The following is a 24,989-nucleotide window of genomic DNA, read 5'->3' as shown; positions in this document are numbered from 1 at the left end:
GGGGTCAGCCAAATTATGTACAATTTTTCTGTCTGTTTTCTTCTTTATTGCTTTAGTATCAAGTTTTAGAATACATAGAAAGAAATACTTCTTTTGAAAGGAATATTTGTACTTTTAATTGACTTAGTATTTCCTGTTGTGCACTACATGTAGTTAAAAGATTTTTCAGTCCATTTCTTTTTACAGAAGTTGTTAGACTACATGTTGATTCTACTTTGGTCACATTTCGGGTTTTAGAAACACTTTTTACAATGTGGAGAAACCCTGAAATTTGGTGTACTTTTCATGGTTAAAAGTTTATAGTATTGAGTTGTTATTTTTTGCTACAGATTGTGATGACATTTATAATAATAACTCATTTTTTTTGCCATTGAGCTTTGGGGCAGATCTCACATCTCTGTCAGATGCCAAAAAGGAACACAATATTGTAAAGGGACCCCTGCATTGAGAATTAGGGGACTGATTCTAGCCCCATTGCTATCACTAACCAGCATCATGTTTTTGAAACTTCAGTTCACTTGCAGTAGGTCTTAGGAAAGGTGGAGGTTGAGATAGGTGATCTCCACAACCATGTCCTGTTAAAGTATGTAGCATTTTTAAAGCATTCATTGAATAGAAAGCTCAACTCTTAAAAATAACTTAGTACATCCAAAAATTGGTTCATGGAACCAAGAAATTATTAGTGAGTATCATTAATGAGTATTACAAAATGAAGACCTGTTATATAATAATTTTTCTCTTACCACCTCTTATAAAAAGTAGGAATTTACTGAAGGAACTGCTTGTGTTTCATCCCAGAAACCAGGAGAAATAGCATAATCTTCATCTCTTTATAGAACCCCTTTTGGTCCAGTCTTGTCACTGCTTTAGTGAATGCTGCTGGGGGTAGGTGTAGAGCAATCTGAAGAGGGATGTGGAAAGGTGAGAGGATTCTGAGTGTGCAGATGGTACATCTCCTCTGGCACATACATTCTGAGAAGTTCACCTACTGTGGGACAGCAGGCCACCTTCCCTGCCACCAAGCTACCTTGGAGCTTTACTGGAGTTTGAATCTTGGATTTACCACTTGAATGATTATACAACTGAGATAATCTGAAGGGTGAAGAACTACCTTCATATCTATAAAATGCCCATGATTTTTAGAACTTCATAGGGTAATTACAGACTCAAAACAAGTTAATTCAAGTAAAGCTCTTACTGTATTCTTAGCATTGTACTGAAGGCTCATTAAGTGCTAACTGTTGGTGGTGGTATTGTTATTACTGTAACATCTGAAAAATTCTACTGTCAAATTTATTTATTGTTAAAAGTAACAAAAAATGTTCCTTTAATACACTGTGTTTGATTTATTGCTTTGTTTATATTAGTGATATGAATAAACAGAATTCTTTACCTAAGTAATATTTTAAAATAGAGCTTTCTAGAATACTCAGTATTTCATATTATTCATTCATTACTTAAACTGGAACTTTTATTAGTACTATTTAATGGAATTATTGAATTTGAGAAGAGCAAAGTATTTGCAGGAGTCATTTAGTTGACAGCATGGTACTTTTAGAAGATATCATGTTATTGTCTTGTGAAGGGGGCAGCTTTATATTTGCATTGGGTCACACATGCAGTGTGCTCATTTACCTTCCTTTTGAATCTTATCCTTAGACATGACTCCACAGGATGATAAATTCATAATATCAACTTTTAGGAGTTATTTCTCCTAAATATATAGAAAAATGATGAAATCAACTTTCATGTATTAGGAAGATCACATAACATTTATACACTAAATGAGGCAAATTCCTAGTTTTCACCCTGATAAAAAACGTATTCTGTACTGTAAGATTGAACTTTATTCTTATTAGATCAGGTCATATTTATTTCTGTGTCAACTGGAGACTTCCAGAAAACATCATTTTTAGTTTTTCTCCTTGAACATATAAATTTTGATATATAGCAAATGAAGAAAAGTATGATTATTGGTGTATAGTTTCTAGAAGGGATTTTATGGGAAAACAAACATTTCCTGTTAAAGAAGGCATATTTTATAGGAATAGAAAAATTTTAAACTTGAAGGTCTTGGAATTGTGAACAACTTTGTGCATTTATGCATCTCTCCAGTGAATGGGGTCCTAGATAAAATGTTCAAAGATTAAAAAGAAATTGGGGCTGGGGATGTGGCTCAAGCCGTAGCACGCTTGCCTGGCATGCGTGCAGCCTGGGTTCGATCCTCAGCACCACATAAACAAAGATGTTGTGTCCGCCGAAAACTATAAAATAAATATTAAAAAATTCTCTCTCTCTCTCTCTCTCTCTCTCTCTCTCTCTCTCTCTATCTATCTCTCTCTCTCTCTCACTCCCCCCCCCTTAAAAAAAGAAATAGATTTATGTATTTATATATATATGTAATTTATATATATAATATTGCATATATATATGTAATGTTAAAATAAATAGAATTTTAAAAGACCAGTGTAAGGGACTGTAAGTTATTTGCTTTTTAGGAAGTATAGGTTTGGGTTTTTATTTGTTTCTCCTTATTGTTAGTTGTGATACCTGCTCTGGGATGGTGGGATCTTGGGCACATCAGGCCTGTTAGCCAGTGGATGCAGAAATAGAATAGGGGAGGCCCCTGTGGGAGAGAGGGTCAGAGGACTAGACACATTTCATTTCAGTCATTGTTTGAGTCTGGTTCCAAGAACCCCAAGCTCTTGTTGCTCTTTTCACCCACCCCCACCCCCATTTCAGGATTCAAGATTTTCCTTTTATGCTCAGTGGCAAAAAAAAAAAAAAAGGCTTTAGTCTGAGGTATGAAACTGAAACAGTCTCCATTTTTAATAGGAAAGTGTAATGTGATATATTCGTATCCTGTTGCTGCTCTAACAAATTACCAATAATTTAGTCTCTTAAAAAAAAAAATTCTAGATAACCCAAGATAATCTCCCCATCCCCAAATCTTTAATTTAACTGTATCTACAGAGTGTTGCTTCTGCTACAACAGGTAACATAGATTCTACTTGAGGACCATTATGCTGCCCACTAGACATGGAAACCTAATTTTTATATTTTCTATGGAAAAGTAGATTAATTTAGGAGCATTGGGATGAATTTTTGTGGATATTCTCAGGCATACTGACATTGTACTACAAGAAATTTAAACCTGGATTTATTATCTTCATCTTGAAAGTTCCTCCCAACACCTATCAACCAAGATGTTCAATCCTGGTTGATGGTACTGCTATAGCTACCTTATCCTAACGGTAAACAAGGAGTTATAAGAGACAATTCCTTCTCTTTTGGCATTTAATCTTCTCGAAGAAATCCAAAAAAAATCATACTGATACGACATGTTATGTGTTTCTCGTTTGTTCCTCTAACTTAAGTATTCACCTTTCCTACCTGGGCCATTGAGGTGTTAACTATTGAAGCTGCTGTTCTCTGAGTCTTTTCCCCTCAAATCCTCCACCTAGCAACTAGAAATATGTATTTAAAATGAAGATTTGACCATGTTAAACCTTATAGTCACTTCCTATTACCTACATAAGATCTAAGCTCCTTGCAGAAATTTAAAGATAGCCCTTTACTTACTGTGGCTTGGAATTTCTCTGTTTTTGTAGTAGATTGGCATTTTAGTGGTCCACTTTACTATGTAGATTCTAGAGGCTTTTATCCTGAAAACAACATCCTTTTTCATATATTGTGCCTTTATTCTTATAATCACTCTACCTGGAGCCAATGTCTCTGATTTCTTTTGCCTGCCCAACTTCCCCCTTCCTCTCCTTTTATGAAGTTGTTTGTTTTCATTATTTATCCCATTATTTTAAAAATAGGTATGTGTTATAGAATGTTTTACATATGGAAGTATGAAAGAATGTAAAATACTCCCAGTAATCCCAAAATCTAAGGTATAATTTTTTTCTTTTAAAATTTTATTTATTTTTATACTTTACTGGTCATTCTTTACGTATACCCCGAATATTCTTTTATATATAATAATATATTTTCTAGTATTTTGTAGAATTCTTCATAGATTTATGGCTATTAATATTCCAACCCATAGTAGTAAACCTTTATTAAGACATTTCCTCAATTTAATTGTTATTTTGATTAGCTAATGAATATAATGTTTTATATAGTTTTAAAAAATATTTAGATTGTTTAGATGTGAAATATAATATTTTGAATATTTTTGTTTATTAATCTATATTTGTTTAGTTTCTTATATTCATAAAGATGGGAATTATTGGATTAAAAAGCAGAGACTATTTTTAAGTTATAATTTAGAATTACAAATATTAAATATAAGAAATTTGAAATTAAATATAAGAAATTTGAAAAATATAAAAAATATTGAGTTATAATGCAACCTAAGAATAGCTATTGCTATTTAAGATTGGCATCCCCCCCAAACCACCCCCCACCCCCCGCGCCTGCACTTTCTTGTGATTATATTTGTTTTGGTTCTTTCACATTAGTGTCTTATTTTTACTGGTTGCTTCTAAGATTTTGCCTTTTTTGAGGATTTGAGGAAGGGATATAACATGATATAGTGTATTTTTCCTTGTTCAGGGCTCATGGTTTTTGTGTATGTGGATTGATCACTTTAATTAGTTTTGGAAAATTCTTAGATGTTCAAGTATTTGTCTTGTATCATTTTCTTTCTTGCTTCCATCTATACACATCTTACTTCACATATTGAATCTTTTCACTGAGTTGACCTTTTTTTTTGGTCTCTACTTCAACTTGGATATTTTTAATTGACCTTCTGATTGTACTCTAGTTTTAAAGAATTTGCAAAGTTGCTAATTTCAAGTATTTATCCTCATCACTTCATTCATGTTTTTCTCTTTCTCTGTAAGGTCTTAACAGCTAACTTCAATATCTGGGTCACATGTAGTTCTAGTCTCATCCCCTCTCCTTAGTAGTCATGTGCCTGTGTCTTCTAGTGTGTTAATCAGCTTATAATTAACGTGATCAAGATACCTGACACGAACCACTTAAAGGAGAAAACTTTAAGTCTGAGATTTAAGGTTTAAGATTTTAGACCACAGCAGCCAGCTTTATTGCTTTGGGCCTTAGGTGCTGCGAAACATCATGGAGAAGGGCATAGCAGAAGTTCCTCAGTTCATAGCAACTGGGAGGGCAGGGGAGAGAGAGAAAGAAGGATAAGGGAGAGAAAGGACCAAGGACAAGATAATAGTCCCCAAGGGAACCCACAGTGACCTACTTCTTCCAGCCATGCCTCACCTGCCTATAGTTTCACCACTTCCCAGAAGTCCGTTAAGCTATCAATGAATTAATCCACTAATGACGTCAGAGCTTTCATAATCAATTCACTTCCCAAAATCCCCACCTCTGAACATTGCTACAACGGGGATCAGGCCTTCAAAATTTAAGTCTTTGGAGGACACTTCATATTGAAACCCGAATGTTTATGATGCCTTATAATTTTGTATTGTGTGCTAAGCATTGTATATAAAATTTATAGAGGCCCAGAAAATATCTTCTAGAAGATATTACTCTAAACAGGGACTATGCTGAACTGAGACTGGTTCACATAATCTCTTATTAATGTAGATACTATTAAGTTTTAAGCTAAGAGCTTGATATGCTTTGTAGGCTGTACTCCCCAGTAGACCCTAGAATATGATGAAATGTCTCAGCTTTGCTTTTCAGAGGCTTTCTGTTTAGATTTTAAGCTTCCCTCTCTGTGAAGCCCTGGTAGTGAGAACATGATGAGAAAATCCTCTCTCTAACATGAACCCTCCAACTCCCACTCCAGTGCTCTTGTGGCTTCCTTGCACCATTGATTTTCTCCAGGCTCTGCACTGGACTTTGCACAGGAGCTCTCATCCCCTGACTTGCTGAGAATGGCATGTTGTCAGGTGAAGATGACTACAGGCAGTTCACATCTCTAAGGTTCCTTCTTCTCAGTTCTTTTTTTCTTTTTTTTTAGCTTTCAAGCAAATGATTAGTTTGTTCTTGGCTCTTGTCGTAGGCTAGCAGAAGTGAGAACTCTTGTCTATCACTAGCTTACTCCAATTCTTCTGGAAGTAGAAACATTTACTTTTCAACTTCCATTTGATTTTTTTAAATATTCATATTTTTTCTTCTATTTGAGTGTTTGGATATCTATTGATTTGTAAAAATAGAAGTTTTTCTCTTTTTAAAAATTTGTTATTCTTTAATCTTATTTTTTAAGACAGAAAAAGTTTTAGTATTTCCCCCCCACAAATCTGTCAGCCTTATACAATATTGTATTTTCCTGTTATGGTTAGAAAGACCTTTTCTACCATAAATTATATATTTGTTTTGAGGCAAGTTGGGTCATTTGGTCTGTATTTATTTATATATTTATTTGTTTGTTTCTCTGTCAAGTTTTGTCATTTTCTGTATGTACATTTGACTCATTTGGCATAAAATTAATTTATAAAATAATTTGTTTTCTGATTAATTCTTTTTTTTAAGCTACACATGACAGTACAATGATCTTGACAATTCATACATTTGAATCAAATGTGGTATAATTTCTCATTTTTATGATTGTACAGGTTGCAGAATCACATTGGTCATACAGTCACCTATATGCATACAGCAATAATAATGTATATTTTATTCTTCTGTCCTTCCTATCCCCCCTCCCCTCTCCTCCCCTCCCATCACTTCTTTCTACCCAATCTAATGTGACACACTTTCTTTTTAATTCTTAATGATCCTAACTGCCCCACACATGTCATACCTCTGTCTTATTGTCTATCCCATCATATTGAATTTACCAATTTGTTTCTTTCTTTCCCCATTTGGTATAGACTATGTATGCACATTCTTAACTTTACAGCCACATGTACCAGAAGGAATCCTTCTCTCCTTTCTTCTTAATTTATTTATAAGCCATGTGGTTGCTGTGTATATATATTCTCTGCCTTGGTGTATGTATTCCCTCACACCTGCTGCTATCATGTTATCAGAATTCTTGGTTTAAGCTATTTGTGTTATCCTATATGCAATTTTGTTAATTTATTTTATTTAGATTTATATATGCTTTACACAAAATTAGGACTTAGAGCTGTGCCATTAATTGGGTTCATTGATTTGACCATCTGGTGTGATAATATACAGAGTCCTTGGTTGGAATTCTGTGAGGATCTCATTAGGGAAAAATAGAAATGGATTATTATTGAGATTCTACTTTGTACCTGCTATAAGTTAGGTGGTTTTCCAAGCATTTTCTCATTTACCTCTAACGATAATCTTATTTCCTGATTTTGTACATACAGATGCTAGGTTTTGGGCCTATCTAAAACCTCTCAAATTCTAAGCATTATAACAGGGGATTTGATTTTGAATGTCTTTAAGTCCAAAGTTCAGGAATTACAAAACTGCTCTTTTTAAGTATTTTTTTAGCTTTATATGGACCACAATATCTTTATTTTTTATCTGTTTATTTTTATGTGGTGCTGGGGATCGAACCCAGAGCCTCACACATGCAAGGCAAGCGCTCTACCACTTAGCTACAACCCCAGTCCCAAACTGCAATTTTTAAAGAACTAATATCTCAGAAAGATTCCCTTTGTTTTCAATATCTTAATTTTTTCCCTGATAAATAATATGGCAAGATTGTATTCTAGGGGCTGGGGTTGTAGCTCAGTATGGAGTGAGTGCCTTGCACGTATAAAGTATTGGTTAGATCCTCAGCATCACATAAAAATAAATACATAAAATAAAGGTATTGCATCCATCTACAACTAAAAAAAAGATTATATTCTAAACTAAGAAAATGAGGCAGAATATAGAAAGGACCTCAAATATAGAAATTGACATGTTTGTTAATATGTAAATCCATGTATTTCCAGATTCAGAATCCTGAACTCTCTTCTTTAGATTATGTTCCATAATGAGATTACTTAGAGAAGATGACTATATTCTCATTTGAAATCAATGCTGTCATTGATTAAGAATCAAACAAATCAAACAAAATGAAATATAGTCTTTGCTGTGTTCTTCACATTCTCTGTGACCTTGGGTCTGTCATTTCCTACATCTTTACAAAGGGGATAATTATCTATTTTGTATTTTTTGAGGAATCAAAATAATCAAAATGAAAACACTCTGATAAAAGTATAAAGCCCCACACAATTAGGCTGAATTGGGATTTTTCTGGATTACTCATGCAGCAACTATTTCTTGAACATTATTCTGTGCTAGATGCTATGGTAGGCAAATAAAGTTAAAATTATTTTTCATATAATCTAGTGTTTGCTTAACTGATTTTAAACTAGGCTTACAGAAGTCTTGAAAATATTTTTCATTTTTATCTTCTTTGACAGTTAAAAAAATACATAGTATTTTAAAAATATTTCATCAGATATTGGTTTTCTTGCCACATGCAGTGAGGTTCTAAGACAAACTCCTTAGTATATATTGCAGGATATTTTCTGTTCCGGTGTTCTCCATTTTAAGTTTTCTTTCACAAATGCACAAATGTAATATGCTTACAATATAAATAGCTTTTTGTTCATCCTGAGTTTCCTCAGAAGAGAAACTCTGTGGGGATCTTTGGTGTAGCTGATGAGGAAGTTCTTCACAGGAATTTGTAACTAAGGGAATCTCCTGGGGAAACCACGTCTCTCAAAGATTCTTATATTCTAGGTGATTAAGAGGATGGCTTTGGGGTGAAGAGGAATGCTAAGCCACATTTTGGTTTTTAGCTGGGTGGGCCTTGGCAACATACCTAACCTTGCCAAACCTCAAATTTCCTTATAGGAAGAATGTAAAGGATGCCATGTAGATTGCCCAAATACAGGCATCAGGGCTGCCTCAGACATACAAGAAGCATTCTGAATGGTAATTTCAAGGTTCCACTGACCAAGAGGCATATTCCATCCTTCATCCAGTCCTAGAAGGAAACCTGCATGGTTTATTATATTGCTCACATCTTGGTGGGCACTGACTTGATTTGCCCCAAATAGTGGACTCAAGGATTTCCATTCTTTCTTAACATGATGTGAATTACTGCTGTAAAAGGAGGGAAGGAATTCTGAATATACTTATCCTCAGTAGAATTTTGAAAGATAGAGCCACATTTACACTGGAATTCCATTTCTTCCATAAAGTTATTACCTGTTTGACATGAGCATACAGATGTCCTTTTTTTTTTTTTTTCCTGTTCCTTTTTCTCCCAACCAAAGCACATCATCTTCTGTCTACTAATTTGGTTGGCAACTAATACATGAGTGATTTTTCTTCATGAGATGACAGTTGTTCTTTGCATATAGAGAATTTCAATAGTTTCCCATATACCAAGTTGTTGGGAGAACTAGGAGGTTGGACATAATTTGATGCCAGATGATACCTAAGTAGCTAATGCTAATGTGGAGGAAATAGGAGAAGAATAAAAACGAACAAAAAGAAAATTCTGAGCTATTAACCCTTTCTTTTTCTTAGTGTGGATCAAGTATTGTGAATTTTCAGTAAATAAATGAGATTATGAAATTATATTGAAACCTGTGAGTTTTATTTAAAACTGAAGGTTTTAGCAAAACTCATGTTTGGATATTATAAGTATAACAAATCTTTGACTAGGAGACATGATATTGACGATAAAATTTAGTTGATTTGTGATGGTGTTCTTATTTCTAAAGGAAATATAATTTATAATTATACATTCTCTATACAGAAATAGGACTTTGAATGTGTGTCAGATAAATTTGTACTGTGATGCACTTGAAGAACATGCTGTGAATCTTTAATTATGTTAAAAATTATTTTTTTACTGCAGCGTTATACACGTTATGTATATACTTAGTGTTTGAATAGATTCTTGGAATGATAATTACATAATCATTCAGTACAGTAGAAACATCATTATAGTCAAATACTAATTAGCTATATCAAATAAAACAAAACAGAACTTAAAAGCAATTTAATATGTCACAAAACCAAATATATGTTTGAAACTATTATTTGCATTAAGTGTGAGTCATTATTTAAATTTTCCATGGGAGGCAACTAGTATTCTGGATACTTCCGATCTAATTGATTACTTGAACATGTTGTATTTTATCACTGCCTTCATGACCAGCACTGTGTAATGGAGCATCCAAGAAACATTTCAGCAGTTACTCTAGGTTTCATGTATTACAAGTGCCTGGGTCTGCCTCTGGGCTTCTGCAGAATTAGAAGATTGACTTGTTTTCAGGCCATAGTTTTCTAGAGTTCTTCATATATTGGCTTCATAAGCCTCTGGGAACATGAGTTTCAGTAGTAAATCACTCATTTTCAGAGTTCTGGTTTAAACATCTTTGGTGCAAAGAGTGAGCGTCTATCACCTGTTTTTCTTTTCCAGTGCACCTTAGGTATATGGGACAGTCCTATTGATAACACTGAACTTGTGACCAAGGGTGTGTTTATAATGGGAGACTCTCCAGTTGTGTTTATAATGGGAGAATAGTCAGGTGAAATGTAAACTTTGGTAGGGGGCTGTGAGAGGGTGCAAAATAGGTTAACAAGTCCCTCAGTGAACAACTCTCAAGGGACACCATTATCACATTCCTTGAGAATTGCTTTTGTGGATAAAATGGGTTTTTTCTAGTGGTAAAGGGTTCAGTACTTTTTGTGAGTATGTTTATGGCCAGGTGACTTCCTTGATCTGTTGTTTACATATGGAATTTCAGTGAAGACAGGTGATACAAGTTAGGCCTTGTCCTGATGTCCAGGTCTAAAAGCCTAATAGGATTAGAGACATTCTTGTGCTTTTTCCCTTTGTTCTTCTCTTTGTCCTTTTCTTTACTATGGTCACTGTAGACATTAATTTTGTTTCTTTATGAGAGGTCTGTAATGCAATCAAAAGCAAAAAATAAAAAAATAAAAAATAAGAAAGGAAACATGCAGGATGAAAGAATACTGTAGACTTTCTGATGTATTACAATGAACAAATGCTAGCTTCTCCTAGCTATAGCTACTATATATTGGAAATGTGGTTATTATCTAACTGTTCAGTCTATGTTTCTGTAGTTACAGGTTTTTCTAGGAAAACAAAATATCTCAGATCTTGAAAATATTCTCTAGTGAAGCAGTAACATTATTACTCAAATATCCTCTTCAGAATACTCTTGATTTATTTGAAGATAATATAATTCAAATTGACTATAAAGTAAAATCATAAATCATGCCAAGGATTCAGATTACATGAAATCTCTCACAGGATGGTATAGATTTTATTCACAGGCAAAATTATGAAACAGCCAGGAACTGGCAGAGTCGTGCCAGTGAAAAACTAAGGTGGTTGGATCCTTCAACACTGAATTATTTGAATATCAGAATTGAGAAAGGACTATAGGAAAAGTTACATAGTCTTTATTTTTTTACAAATATAGTTATGTTTAAAATCATTTAAAAATTGAATGTTATCATAATGTGCTAGTATAGAATATTGGAAAAATTCTGCCAAAAAATTCAGTTTATTTATTTTTATCATTGTTGTTGTTCCTACTAAGAATTTACACATAGTGGCAGATATTGCTGAACTTATTTTAATTGTTTTGAGTTTTCCTTTTCCTCTCTAAGTTCCCATCAAATTTCTTTTTACCAATATTTATAAAATTTTGGTTCTTATTGTAAGTGGGTTCACTTCAAGTAATCTTTTTTTTCAGACCTGACTTGAGCAATGAGGGCCCCCTATATATAAAATATATGTGTGAATTATGAGATTCTGCATTTATAGCCATATAATTGGCTGTGTTTTAGTGGTTTAAAATGAATGTCATATTTTTATGAGAATTAATTGTGGCTAAGCTGTAAACAGACAAGTCATGGATGTTTTTATTCAGTGAACTTGAGCAGGAATCAGGGTATTTATTATAAGAGCTGATTATTTTAGATGACTAACCCCATACTTTTCTGTCATTTTCTGGGATGTAAAAAAAATGCTTTATTACAAGTCTATTAATGTCTTCCATTGGTTAAACACTTTATTCTGAAAAAGTGCTTTTGAATCATAATTTCATTATCCTTTGTACTGTGTGGTATTTGTTGTGATGAAATTGCTTGTTCTCTGAAAGTTGTACCAGAGTGTTCCTTTGAATCTCTTCTCCATGTGTGGACTCTATGACTGGATATAAACTGGGGTCTTAGGAAGAGTGTGAAAGAAGTAAAAAAAATATTTTGAGATCCCGATAGTGACACAGATGTTTTTGCAGGTACCTTGTGATCTATAATCCTTTAGAACAGCACCGAGACTCAGTAGTTTCAACCTATGTGAATAACCCCAATGTGCAAGTGCTCACGGACACAGGAAGACTTCTGGATATTCAAGTCAGTGCAGTATGGATTAAAGAAGATACTATTTCACAAGAGGTCTATAAGGTATGTTGTGACCATAGAATTTAAAGGGGCATTGTTAGAAAAGAAAAGCATAGCCAGTGTATGGTTTATATCTGTATAACAGCTTCATGTTAGGCCCATTTTGAAGTGGCAAAAATCATAAATACCAGACAGTATAACTGGCCAGTTAAATGACACATAGATCCTGTGTTTCCCCAAATGTTAACATCATTATTAGTTAGGTATATGGTACATTGTTAGTAAGTAACATGTTGTTAGAATGGTATGTGCATTGCATATCTTTTTAAGTATGAATGTCATTAATTAGATTCTGAATAATGAAGTAATTATTACTCATAAAATTTTGAATTCTTTGGTCTGGCTCAATTTAATGATAATTATGCATATTGAAATTGAAATAAATACCATGCTTCTTAATTTTGAATAGTTTCAACTTTTCATTGCAAAGGTGATATAACACATCATGGAAGAGAGACTTTCTAAGATAATTAAGATGCTTTTTTTCCCCTAAGATGTAATTACAGGAAATTTGGGCTCAAATAACCGAAGTATGTGTGCTTTTGTGTGTGTGAAAATTTCTTAAAATAAGCAATAGTAAACTGAATCCCACATCACTAGAAAGGTTAAATGTTTGGAATCTGGAGTATAATTCTAACTATAATTTAGAGACACATAAACTAAGAACTCTTAAAATGGAATTACTTCAGCTTGTCAAAAGCCATTGCTGGCTTCACTTTTGTATATGCCTAATATTATAGATAAAAAAGAAAAATGGGCTGCGGTTTTGTAGCTCAGTGGTAGAGAGCTTGGCCTTGTATGTGTGAGGCACTGGATTCAATCCTCAGTACCACATAGAATAAATAGATTGTGTCCATTTATAACTAAAAAAAAATTTAAAAGAAAAACAAAAGTATAATGCAAGTTTTAGTCAGATTTTATAAAAAACATCCTGTCTAGGAATTGGAATTGCCTCTGTAAGGCAGGAGTCTTATGATGTATGCATCCTCCATGCTTTGTAAAGTGTGTGCTAAGCCTCAGAAATTTTGTGGGCTACTGCTGACTAAACTGTCATGTTTAATATTCATATAATTTTGTTTACTATTTCAACATATTGAAATATTACAATATTACAAAAAGATTTCTATTAATTAGAAAAAGTATTGTTTACAATAAACCATTACTCTCCTTTATGGAGAATTTCCTCCTTTGAACATCCAATAAAAACACTGTAAAACAATTGAGGATGGTTTATAATTTCATATATGGAGTGAAAGTATTGATGCTTTGATAGGCCTACCAACTTAAGGCCATTGGATTCCCTGGATTAACCAAGACGTAGATACCATACCCATAAGTTATCAAATCATCTGTAGAATAGTATTATATCCTCTCTTTTAAAAAATATGGTAGTTTGTTGTTTTTCTGAAAATATAAATTGTGTGCTTTTCAGTGGATTATATTTTCTGTAATTAATTCCCTCCCATATCTTTTAAAGATTTCTTTTATAGCACAAACACCACCCTTGGGCCTGAAAGTGTATACACTTTTAGAAACAGGAAAACCAGATTCAGATTTGGCTGAGTATGTTGTCTATAATGGTGAAGCAACAAGTGAAATTTTCAACATAAAGAGTATGACGAGTGACAGTGAACCTATAATTCTAGAGAACCCCCACCTTATTCTTTCATTTGATAAAACTGGGCTTATGGAGGTAAGTTCTAAATAGTTATGAAATTCAAAGAAGGCTTGTCACTTTTAATTACATGTGCAGATTACTTTGCAAAGGGAATAAAGTCTTTCTAAGAGCTGTACCAAATACTCCGGGTTTCTTTTGGATGAGCAGCTGTACATACCTTCAGTGGCCCTCATTATTCACAGCTGTGGTCTGTGGGTGGTACTAGTTAGTGTGAGGTGGTGCTATGCCATGGACTAATAGTTCATTAGATAAGTTTTGAAAATGTCAATGTTTTTAGGAATGTTTACAAAACTCTGAAAACAATTTGATAGAGTAAAATTACTAATAGTAAAAAAATTGAATATTCATGTCATGTCATTTTAAAAATAATTTTTAAATTCAGCTCCAGTTTTCAACTCACTTTTATTGTACTTCTCAAAAATTTTGGCCCATGCATATTGGAAATAAAAAATAGATGTTCTCCTTCTACAGAAAGTTTGAGAAGCAGTGGTCTAGAATTCCTAATACATATAGCTCTTTGATCTTGATGAAGTGTGTTCTCACTTTTTGTTCCTATTGTGAAGGTTTTAAATTGTGAAGCTAAGTATAAAATTTTGGTATTCAACCAAGAATTTTGAACATTAGAAGCTTAAATTAGCACTTTTCAATCTATTCTGTAACCATTTTTTTAATGGACATGTGCACAGAATCAGATGCAATGTGATAAACATTTCAATAGGGAGTTCCTTAAATTTTTACCTTTAGACAATGATGACAAGAGAAGACAAACAAATCCATGAAATAAAAGTGCAATTTACCTGGTATGGAACCACAAGTAAAAAAGACAAAAGCGGCGCCTACCTCTTCCTGCCTGATGGTTTTGCCCAGGTGAGTGGCGCTGATGACAAGTGAAATAAACTTATTGAAAGTATTGGGAGGGGGTGTGTCTCATCAGTTTATAATTGATATATTCATCTATTATGGATAAACTTTGGCTCCAGTACTATGTTTACCCTTATTAATGCCTATCAATTTGTAGCTGAAAGTTAGATAAACAGTGTTTCAGAAGTGTAATTCAGTTAGAATGCTATAGTGAATGAATTTTTTGCATAAAAGGAAGCTAGATTTAACTTAAGGTTAGGATACTGTTGTGGTGTTTAACATGTGTGCAGCACAGCATATGTGCAGACACAAAACACCTAGTTCTGTGGGACAAATAGACTATGCAATTGACCATATTTTCCTTAACTTTTAGCACTTCAATAAAACAAATTTTCCCTGCTATATATAAAACAATAAAGAAAACAATAAAATTTACCAACTAGACCAGAATCCTGTGAAGACCACTGCCAACACTTTGATGTATTATTTTTTATTGTCTTTTATTTTATGCATATCCCTTCCCAGTATTCTCAGTTTTGTCTCATGGGACTTTCATATTTTCTCATTTGTAGCAGTACTCACAGTCTGATGGCACAATTTTAATATATACTGGATGTGTACAAATTTCCTAATATTGCACATGTACTTTGTTCCAATTCTTCACTGCTGGGACATTGCAATAATCTTTGTTCCTTTCTTTCGATACGGCTCTGATTTTTTTTTTCCTGAGAATAACTTAGTAATTTTGCATTGGTGTATGAAGCATTTTTAAGTGTTCATTCCCAACGTTTTTTTTTTTTTTGTTTTTTTTTTTTAAGGAACTCTCAAATGTATTATTCTATGCACTGAGAATTAGCCATACTAAAAGGTTTGCCCGTGATAATAGGTTAATTGAAATATATTTTCCTGTGATTACTAGTTAGGTGGAACTCTTTTTCTCCATTCATTATCTTTCATATTTGTTCTGTGAGTTTCCTATGTACATTTTTAGATCAAATGGTATATTGTTGTGTCCTGTAGATCTTTTTTTTTGTCTTTCTTTTTTTTTTTATTAGTTGCACATGACAATACAATGATCTTGACATATCATACATTTGAATCAAATGGAGTCCTGTAGATCTTTAATTACTCTTTTTGTATGTGGTAAAATTGATGTTTTCCCTGTGCTGCAAAATTTTCTTTCAATATGTCATTTAATTTTTTCATTATTTTTCTTTTATAATAGTTTGTAATGTTTGTTTAGTTATTTCTGTATTTTTTTCTTTAGAGTTCCCTTTTTTGCTTATAAACTTTATAGGTTTTTTCCCCACCTAGAGATCAGTTAGCTATCCTCCTTAATGTTTTGTTGACTACGGGACTTATCGTCTGAGAAAGTTACTTTTGTTCTGAAATTTTGGGACACCTGCTAACCAAAATCAAATATTTGATTTTTAGGAATTGTGTAGGCCACATTAAGGGCTTTAGCTTTTTGTATTTTTTTTTTAAGTCAGTGAAGAATTAAAGGTAAATTACAGCTCATGGTAGGTGTTCTGGAATGGACAGTGGATCTTCAGATTTTACCAAGGAGAGAGGTGCTTTAGCACCAAGTCACATCTCCAGCCTTTGTTTTAGTTTTTATGTTGAGACAGGGTTTCACTGAGTTGCTAAGGGCCTCACTAAATTGCTGAGGCTGGCCTCAAACTTGGAGTCATCTTGCCTCAGCCTCCAAAGTTGCTCCTACTGCGCGGGGCTTTTATTAAGTTTTTAAAGATAGTTGTGCTATGAAATATTGAGCATAGATAAAAGTAATTACATTATTTTTTCTTTAACTATGTGTAATATCAGCTAGAAGATTAAAGAGAATTGGGATATTTTTTATAAAGGCAAAATAAATAATAGCAGGGAGAGAGTCAGCTGAATGTATCAGAAAACAGTAGGAGCCCACACATCACCATCTCAGGTTCTCATTTCCCACCAACTTTCTTGCTATGTGCAGTAATCAGGTATAAGGATGTTGTAAATTATTAAATATTTTATTAACTTCTGAATATTTTTTCTCTAGCCAGAGATATATATAGATTTGGAATACAATTACACAATTCTTTGAATCTTACGTTGCTCAAGTAGTTCACTCTGGAAGCCTAGCTTGTCATGCTATTATCAAGCTAAGGTCTCTAATACTTGAAATATAATTCTTAAAGTATATGCTATAAAATATATGAATATATAATTTTTAAAATAATATTTAAAATATAATTCTTAATAAATCCTTTAAGTTTGTTTCCAGGTCACCTAATTGCTTTTTCTCTTATTTTTTTGAACTTATATTTCAAATAATAAAAACTAAACCACTGGTTTCCACGTAATTTTTTTTCAAGTTTGTGAATTTGCTTTATATTTAAATAGTTCTTTCACATAACAGGCAAAATGTTTTATAGTTAGTAAACTTGACTATGATTAAGCTGTTTCTAGATCCTGCTTTCTATTACCTTGTATGAATCTTTGTTGACATCTTATCACCTGCCCCACACTCTGAACATTATAGGGGGCCTAGTTATTATAATAAATGTTAGCCTGGAAAGACGTCATGGCTGTAGAATGATTACTGTTTTTCAATAAATAACTATATAGCAGTATAGGGATTGTATATAGAAATTTTTATGCCTGGGAGAAATGTTTGTAGATCATCTGAGCCAATCAAATTGTAAACATTTGTAAATATAGAATTTGGCAGTTTTTAATAACTAAAATGTGATATTCAATTCTTAAGATATTGCATATTTTGATATATTTAAGGTCTGGTTTTCATTTAAAATTGCAAATATTAGGTGATATGTGTTTGCCTATTTGGAAACTATATAAACATTTCTTGGAAAGATTTAGAAACCAAAATATGTTTACTAAAATTTATGTCATTTCCTCCTCAGCCTTATGTTTATAACAAAGCACCCTTTGTCAGAGTGGTACATGGAAAGATTTATTCCGAAGTGACTAGCTACTTTGAACATGTTTCTCATACAGTTCGACTATACAACCTACGGGGTAAGAAAACAGTTGTGAAATTTGTATACAATTTCTTGGAATTTTGCTTTTCTTGTCATTTTAAATAAATTAGCAATCAGCTTATTTAGAGAGAATTTAATCTTAAAATTAACTTCATATCTTCGGTGTACCAAATGTAATATTCACTTTTTTTTTTTTTTTTTGGTACCAGGGATTGAACTCAGGGACACTCGGCCACCGAGCTACATCCCCAGCCCTATATTGTATTTTATTTAGAGACAAGTTTTCACTGATTTGCTTATTAGAACCTCACTTTTGCCAAGGCTGGCTTTGAACTTGTGATCCTCCCACCTCAGCCTCCCTAGCTGCTGGGATTACAGGCATTCGCCAACAGGCCTGGCAATATTTACCTTTTGCTAATAAAAAATGATAAACATTTTATTTCTCCGAATACACGTTTTTTCTCCTCTGGGTCTTCTCCTTCATTTGGCAATTGTTGCTTAAGTCATGAGTTTATTAACTAGAAGCCTGATTGTTAAGACTTGAAAACAATAATATTTTTGTTTCAATTGTCATAAATGACTTTAAATTAATGGAACACACACATACACACACACACACACACACACACACACACAGAGAGAGAGAGACCTGTCTTTTTAAATATACAATGTAATACAATCACATGTATTAAAGACATATAACTTTAAAAGAAAAATGTTTCCAAGTAGTTCTGTTTGTTTATAGCTCTTTATAATGTATGGTATGAAATCACCCATTTAGTTTTTAAAGAGTATTGAGCAGCATCTTTATTAGCTAAAATGATAAGAAACAGGCTTTTGATCATTTTTTGGAACTTAACCCTAGGCAATCAACTGATCCTTCATGGGATCTAGGTGGATTACAAATACACTTTCAGCTACATTGGCTATTTTTGAATTCAGTGATTTTAGAATAGGGTACTTCTAATAGCCAGGCCATTTACTGGGTTATCAGTGCTCTTAGAAGTGAAACTTATAAAAATGCCATTTTATCTTTACTCTTAGCTAAGCTGAAAAAAAAATTTACAACAGGAAACTATTATTTTCCTGAATTTTCACATAGGAAGAACATGAAAATCCCATAAACTAATGATAAATTGTGTTAATAGGCACTAATTCCTTTGGGGGCTTTATGGGGAAGCAAAAAAATATAATTTTCTGATTTTCAAATTCTAAATTTATTTTTGCTTTGATTTAGGGTTTTTAACTTAAAATTTCTATGATTACTGTTTTTCAATAAATAACTATATGGACAGTATAGGGATTGTATATAGAAATTTTTATGCCTTGCCTTTCCATAGACTATTAGGTATAGACAAACCTTTTTCTCAAGTAACCTCTTAAATAATAATTGGATATATTTTTAAAATAATCCATGATTCCTAGGTTGAATCAAGAACTAAAAGGTCTTCTGGAAGTGGGAAAAGTAGTACTGGGCACTAACTTTGTGTCATAATTGTAACTTCTCTGCAATTCCTTTCAACATGTAGGAAAGCCTGTAGTTCTGAAATACTCTACTATTGAGTTTCCCAAACTTCTGGCAAGCCAGAAACAATGTTTTGGATCATCTGTTTGCATAAGCCTCCCCTGAGAGCCTAACATTTTCAGCTATCACCGAATGTTTCATTTTATGGGAATAGCATCACATGGAAGATGTGTTCATCTATTTTTAATTTTACTTAAAACTAGATTGTTTAATGAGGATGTTCTTCCTCAAGTGCAGCATAGCACATGCCTATGTCATCAAGATGGATTTACCTTTATTTTTCATCAATTGTATTTAGAGATCAGCTGTGTCCTAGAATAAAAGCCAAAGCAATTCATTCTAAAATTTCAACCTCTTAATCAAGAGTATTTGCTTAATTGCTTTTGTTTTTATTTAATTGTGTCTATCAATGTCACTTCATCCCTTGAGTTTTCATTGGGTTTTTGTGGGATTCTGGAACTCATAGGGTAGTTTGCATAAGGTACATAACCCCCTTCTTCTGCAGGTGTCTCTAGCTCAGCCTCCATTTTACCTTAGTGGCTGATTGGAAATTAATAGAGTTTGACTTGCCTGCTTATTTATTCCAACAAACTATGTTGATCAGAACTGAATGGTTGTCTTCTTTCCTCTCTTCCTGTCCCCCACTGGGTAGTGAACTATCAATGGCTGACTAACAGCTGCTCAGCAGGAGCAAGAGCCACTGAGATTTGACTGGCTCTGGCCCTTCCAAATTACTGTCTCTTTAGTACTTTAAACACTTCTTGGGCTGTCAGTTTGGCTCATTACTATTTGCTGGCTTGGCTTCTGCCTTTTTTTTTTTTTTTTTTTTTCTGCTTTATTGTTTCATTTTTCTTTTCTCATGTGTTTCCTTTCTAGATCCTTTCTCCTCTCTCTTCCTTGGTGGTGTGGTGCAGAGAGGCTTTTAAAAGGGCATTGCCTGTTTGGCAGGTACCTCATTTTATCACCAAATTGACCAGTATTGATACTTTGAACAGCTAATAAGGTCTTGGTTCTTACCTATTTTCATTTTTTCTCAGTACTTGTGGTCTATTCATTAGTTGCTAGAAAAATATTTTCAAATGTTGAAGTATAATTTTATGCCAGGTTTCAAAATTTCCATAAATCTGACCTGTAGGTAATGGAGGTATTTTAAAAATGAGATTTGATTAGTTCAGAAAGAAAGCACTAATGAAAACATAAATGTGGTCTTTATATTGCTTCTGAATTTGTTAGTGGGTACAATAAACTTGGACTGGAGCTTTTTTTTCCCTTCTAATATTAGATTTTTATAGCTTGAAAGCAAAAAGCTTTAGAAGTTTGTGAGAAATGACAGATAAATAAGTGTAATGAGAAGTTAACTTAGAGTGCTTTTCTGGGAGAGTTTTACTCTAGTTGCCTGGATTAAATTGGAAATCAGCATGTATCAACTTGAAGTGACATCTGTATCTTTTTTCCTCTATAGCCCTCTGTATTTTTTTTTTTTTTCAACATGGAAGGTAGTGGGAGATGAGACACCAGAATCACCTGGAAGGTTTTCTTCCAAGCTGTATCCCCTCCTGTGTTTGTGTCTGACAGAGCTCTTCCAAGATTTCCTTATTATCCCCATTATGGCAGTGTTGCCTTTTCTCCGTAGTCTTGGTGATTCACCTCTCTCTGTCCTTCTCTTTCCCCATTGACTGAGGATTCAGCCTGATTCATTGAGGTTTTAATGAAATCACTGTTCAAGTCCTAGGATAGAGATGTAAAGTCTTCAGGATGTTTCACCATAGGCATTCCATCTCCTAGAAGAATGTTCTTCAGGGCTGGTAGGCAGTGCCAAGGCCTCTGTATTAAGAAACACCTGAAAGCTCTTTAACATCTTGAACCAGCCTCCTGTAAACCAAGAGTCTGCATGACTGATCAAAATAAGCAGACAGAAGGTGGCTTTTCATTTTAGATCCAAAGAAAATGTCAGTTAACTTCCATGGTTTGTAGATAGACTTTTAGCTAGTATTTCTTAAAATAACCAAAATGTTGATTGTTAAATTTAACCTATTTTTTAGATATGCTAATTTTGTCCCCCTAAGTTGGCCAGATGTAGTTATTAGATAAATATTAAAGAACAGAGCCTGCTTCTTTTTAGGACCAAATTTTTGATCCAGGAAGAAATGGGAGTTGGTGAAAGGAAATTAATATTTTATGTAATTTTATGTAATTGTATTAGGTTAGTAAACCAGCTAATTATATAAAAGATTTTATTTCTCAGCAATGAAAATGAGTTGTTAATATTATAGATATCTGTCTTTATGGAGTTCTCTATGTTAAACCTTTGAAATTTAGTTTATTGAAATATTCTTTCATAAAACTGAAGTAATGAAAACTTCACTAAATATACTTATAGTTCTCAGCCTCTTATTTTTCTTGCTCTTTGGCCTTTTAATCCCCTAAAGGAATTTTGCCCAAATTAAGCTTTGGGAGAAAACAAGATGAAGAACACAAATCAAACACTTCCTAAATTAGGTAAACTATTTGGTCATTATAATTGATTTTGAAACAAACTCTGTTGAGAGGCCTCAGTTCAACCCTACTTTTGATATTGGTTTGGTATTTAACTTTAGTTTCTCTGTTTGTACTCTCTCCAGATTTGGAAAATGATTATAAGTACAGTTGAAAGTCTTTCCTCCTTAGCATTATATAAACTATTAAAAAACACTCTATGTTTCTTTTCATTATTGTTCAAACATCACATTCAAAAGATTTCTAGAAATATTAAATTAGAGGAAATCTTGTATTCACTAGCTTTAAGAGCTCTACAAGATCAGAGCAATTTCATAGATTTCTAATGAAATAGAATTATTTGCCTTATGTCAGGTTAGATAAGAAATCCATTTTATAGCACACACAATTTAGTGAAATACCCTTTTGGATTCATTTTATAACTTCTAAAATATTGTTTGTAGAAAAATAACATTTTCTGAGGGGAGGAACATTGAGGAGGTGGAAGTTATTTTTTCTTGTATAATCATCTTTTATTAAATTAAAGCTTCAAGCATCACTGAATAGCCTACTTTCCTTTTTTGTTAATCTTGGATTAAAAGATAGAATATAAAACAAGCAAAAGCCCTCGTATTCTCTTGTAATACATTTGATATTCCACCATCACCAAGAGTATATACCTTGTAGTAACATAATGATCAGTGAGTAACATTGCTAACTGTGACTTCATTTGTCTTCAGAGCTGTAATTATTAGACTTTAGTGCCCTGGTTCCCTGACATAAACAGCTACTTTGAAAAATTAGGTTGCTATGGGTTACCACTGTGTCATGTACATTTACTCCGGCATAAGGTTGAGGTCCCAAATCTGTTACAATACATATCTTCAAGGTCTCCTGGCCCCCAGGACTGTGTTTTCCTAGGCAGTGGTGTGAGTGAGTATGTGTGTGTAAACCAAGTTTCAGTCCTTAGGAGAAATATCTTGAATGCAATAATATTTTTGCCTATTATTTACCAACATATTATAAAAATCCTATATGTAGTGAATCTTGCTAAAAGAAAGCAAGTAGCCTGGAGGTAAAATGTAATGAATTGCTATCAAAAAGTATGGAAGGAAAAATTTTCCTTTGACTGAAATGACTGAATAATTTTCTTTCATAGGTATAGTTAGCAATCAAAGAGAGTTTCTTAGTTTTTGCCTGAGCAGTTTGAATATAAATCTAATTGGATTTATTGCATGACTCTTGACTTGTTAGAGTCAAAATGAGCCTCATCCAGTTAATCACATAAAATAATCATATTGGGAATTAGAGACCTGAATTCTTGGTGTCTGGGCTAAGCAAAGTAGAGTCACCTTTTGAGTTTGTCATTTCTTAGGAACTAGGAAATTAATCTATTAAAAAAAGAAGATGGTCCATTATGAGTAACCATCAGAGAGTCTTCATAAAACCTAGAATCATATAGTCTCTTGTGCTTGACTCCTTGGTTCTGAATTCATCTTCTACAGATGCTTGAATGTGGCACTTCCATTCCTGGAGTCTATCCCACTTGTAAATAAGATCCCAGAGTTTCATTGATGTTGTTTTTATTTCCACAAAAAGATTCATGAGAATATTAAAATTGTTTGCTATCAATCCTCATTTTCCCCCTAGGGCTGCATTCCATAGTTAGTTTGATTTAAGAGTGAAAAGCATTAAGTAAGTTATGACTAGGCAGACTTAGGTAATTAAAACATTTTTGGGATATCATAATATGCTCAGAATTTTTTTTCTGTTAATTGAAACTTTAAAAAATTGAAATAAGTAGCAATGTGTCGAACCTGATTATTCCCTACAGGCAAGGAAGAGGAGGTTATTTTAAGGCTCTGAAAAGTACATTCTGGTGATAGAAATTCAGACTCAGAGGTTATCTTGGGGGCTGTGTGACAGCAGCTACTGTATTGAAGGCAAAGCTTCTTCTCAGAGAAACATCATCCTTACAAATGTGTGTTGTGCTGAACTGTGATGAGGGCTCCAGGATGGGAAACACAGTGGAAGCATGATGGCTCAGACCCCAGAGTCAGCCTCTGTATCCTGTTCCCATCCCTCAACCCCTCTCTCCTGCTTCCCTCAACCCCTCTCTCCTGCTTACCAACTACTTGGCCTTGTGCAGGTTACTAGACTTGATTTCATCATCTTAAAAGGGTACAGTAACAGAGCCTACCTTACAGAGGAGCTGGAAATAACTACATTACTATACTTGACGCCTGGCCCATGATTAAGCATTGGATCTACTTGAGAAGAAAGTGGCCCCAATGAGTTAGTAACTATCAGAAGAGAAAGAATGGTCATCAAATGACAAGGGAGTTGGGTAAGATTTGATGAAGGAAGCAAGTTGTTGAGAGGCTAGATCTTGCAGAAATGTTATTTGAATGGACAGAAGAGAAGGAAGAATAATGTAAAGCCTAAAATGGAGTTGATTAGGTCCAACTCCCTGGTTCCTATATGAATATGAAGAAATCTGTGCCCCTGACATATTCTTAAATTGACATCTAGTTTTTCTATACATTTAAATGATTGCAAAAAAATGTTGTTTTGGTCTTGTAAATAATGACATTTAGAGATAATCATATCCATGAGCAGAGGTTTGATACCGAGTTATGCGTTTTTAAAAAGCCTGCACCAGCTCTTCTTGAACTTACATTTTCTCCTTGAACTCTTATTTGCATTCTACTCCCCCTTCAGAATTTTATCTTACTATTTTTATGCTTAAGAGTCTTGTTATTGGTCAACCTTCCATTATTTCACTGAAACAAAAATCACTTGTGTTTATCTATGTGTATTAAAATTTATACTAAGGTTTCTAAGTATCAAGCATTTTCTAGATTAAATTACAAAAATTATTAATAATATGCAGTTGGTCAAAACGATATAAATGTGTTACTATTTTTGATAATTTATTTTATAAATTTCAATGGAAATATTTAACGAATTGTACCTTTTTGTTTTTATAAGTGTTGATGCAAAGGAACATTATATAAATAATTGGTAACAAAAGGAGTTTTTTTTTTTCTTTTTTTTTATTGGCTGTTCAAAACATTACAAAGCTCTTGATATATCATATTTCATACATTAT

The 24,989-nt window shown here is 33.3% G+C and overlaps 1 protein-coding gene across 1 annotated transcript in view; it reads left to right on the top strand.

The window, feature by feature from the left end:
* Man2a1 (mannosidase alpha class 2A member 1) overlaps positions 1 to 24,989 on the top strand; it is a 161,451-nt gene that overhangs the window by 102,990 nt on the left and 33,472 nt on the right. The window contains exons 13-16 of the mRNA XM_076856934.2: positions 12,192 to 12,357; positions 13,832 to 14,047; positions 14,777 to 14,899; positions 17,800 to 17,914. Of these exons, the coding sequence (XP_076713049.1) occupies positions 12,192 to 12,357; positions 13,832 to 14,047; positions 14,777 to 14,899; positions 17,800 to 17,914 (620 nt within the window). The remainder of the gene's footprint in view (positions 1 to 12,191; positions 12,358 to 13,831; positions 14,048 to 14,776; positions 14,900 to 17,799; positions 17,915 to 24,989) is intronic.

Source organism: Callospermophilus lateralis, chromosome 5, assembly GCF_048772815.1.
Source record: "Callospermophilus lateralis isolate mCalLat2 chromosome 5, mCalLat2.hap1, whole genome shotgun sequence".
NCBI classification, from domain to species: Eukaryota; Metazoa; Chordata; class Mammalia; order Rodentia; family Sciuridae; genus Callospermophilus; species Callospermophilus lateralis.
This window is presented reverse-complemented; position numbering and strand designations above follow the sequence as displayed.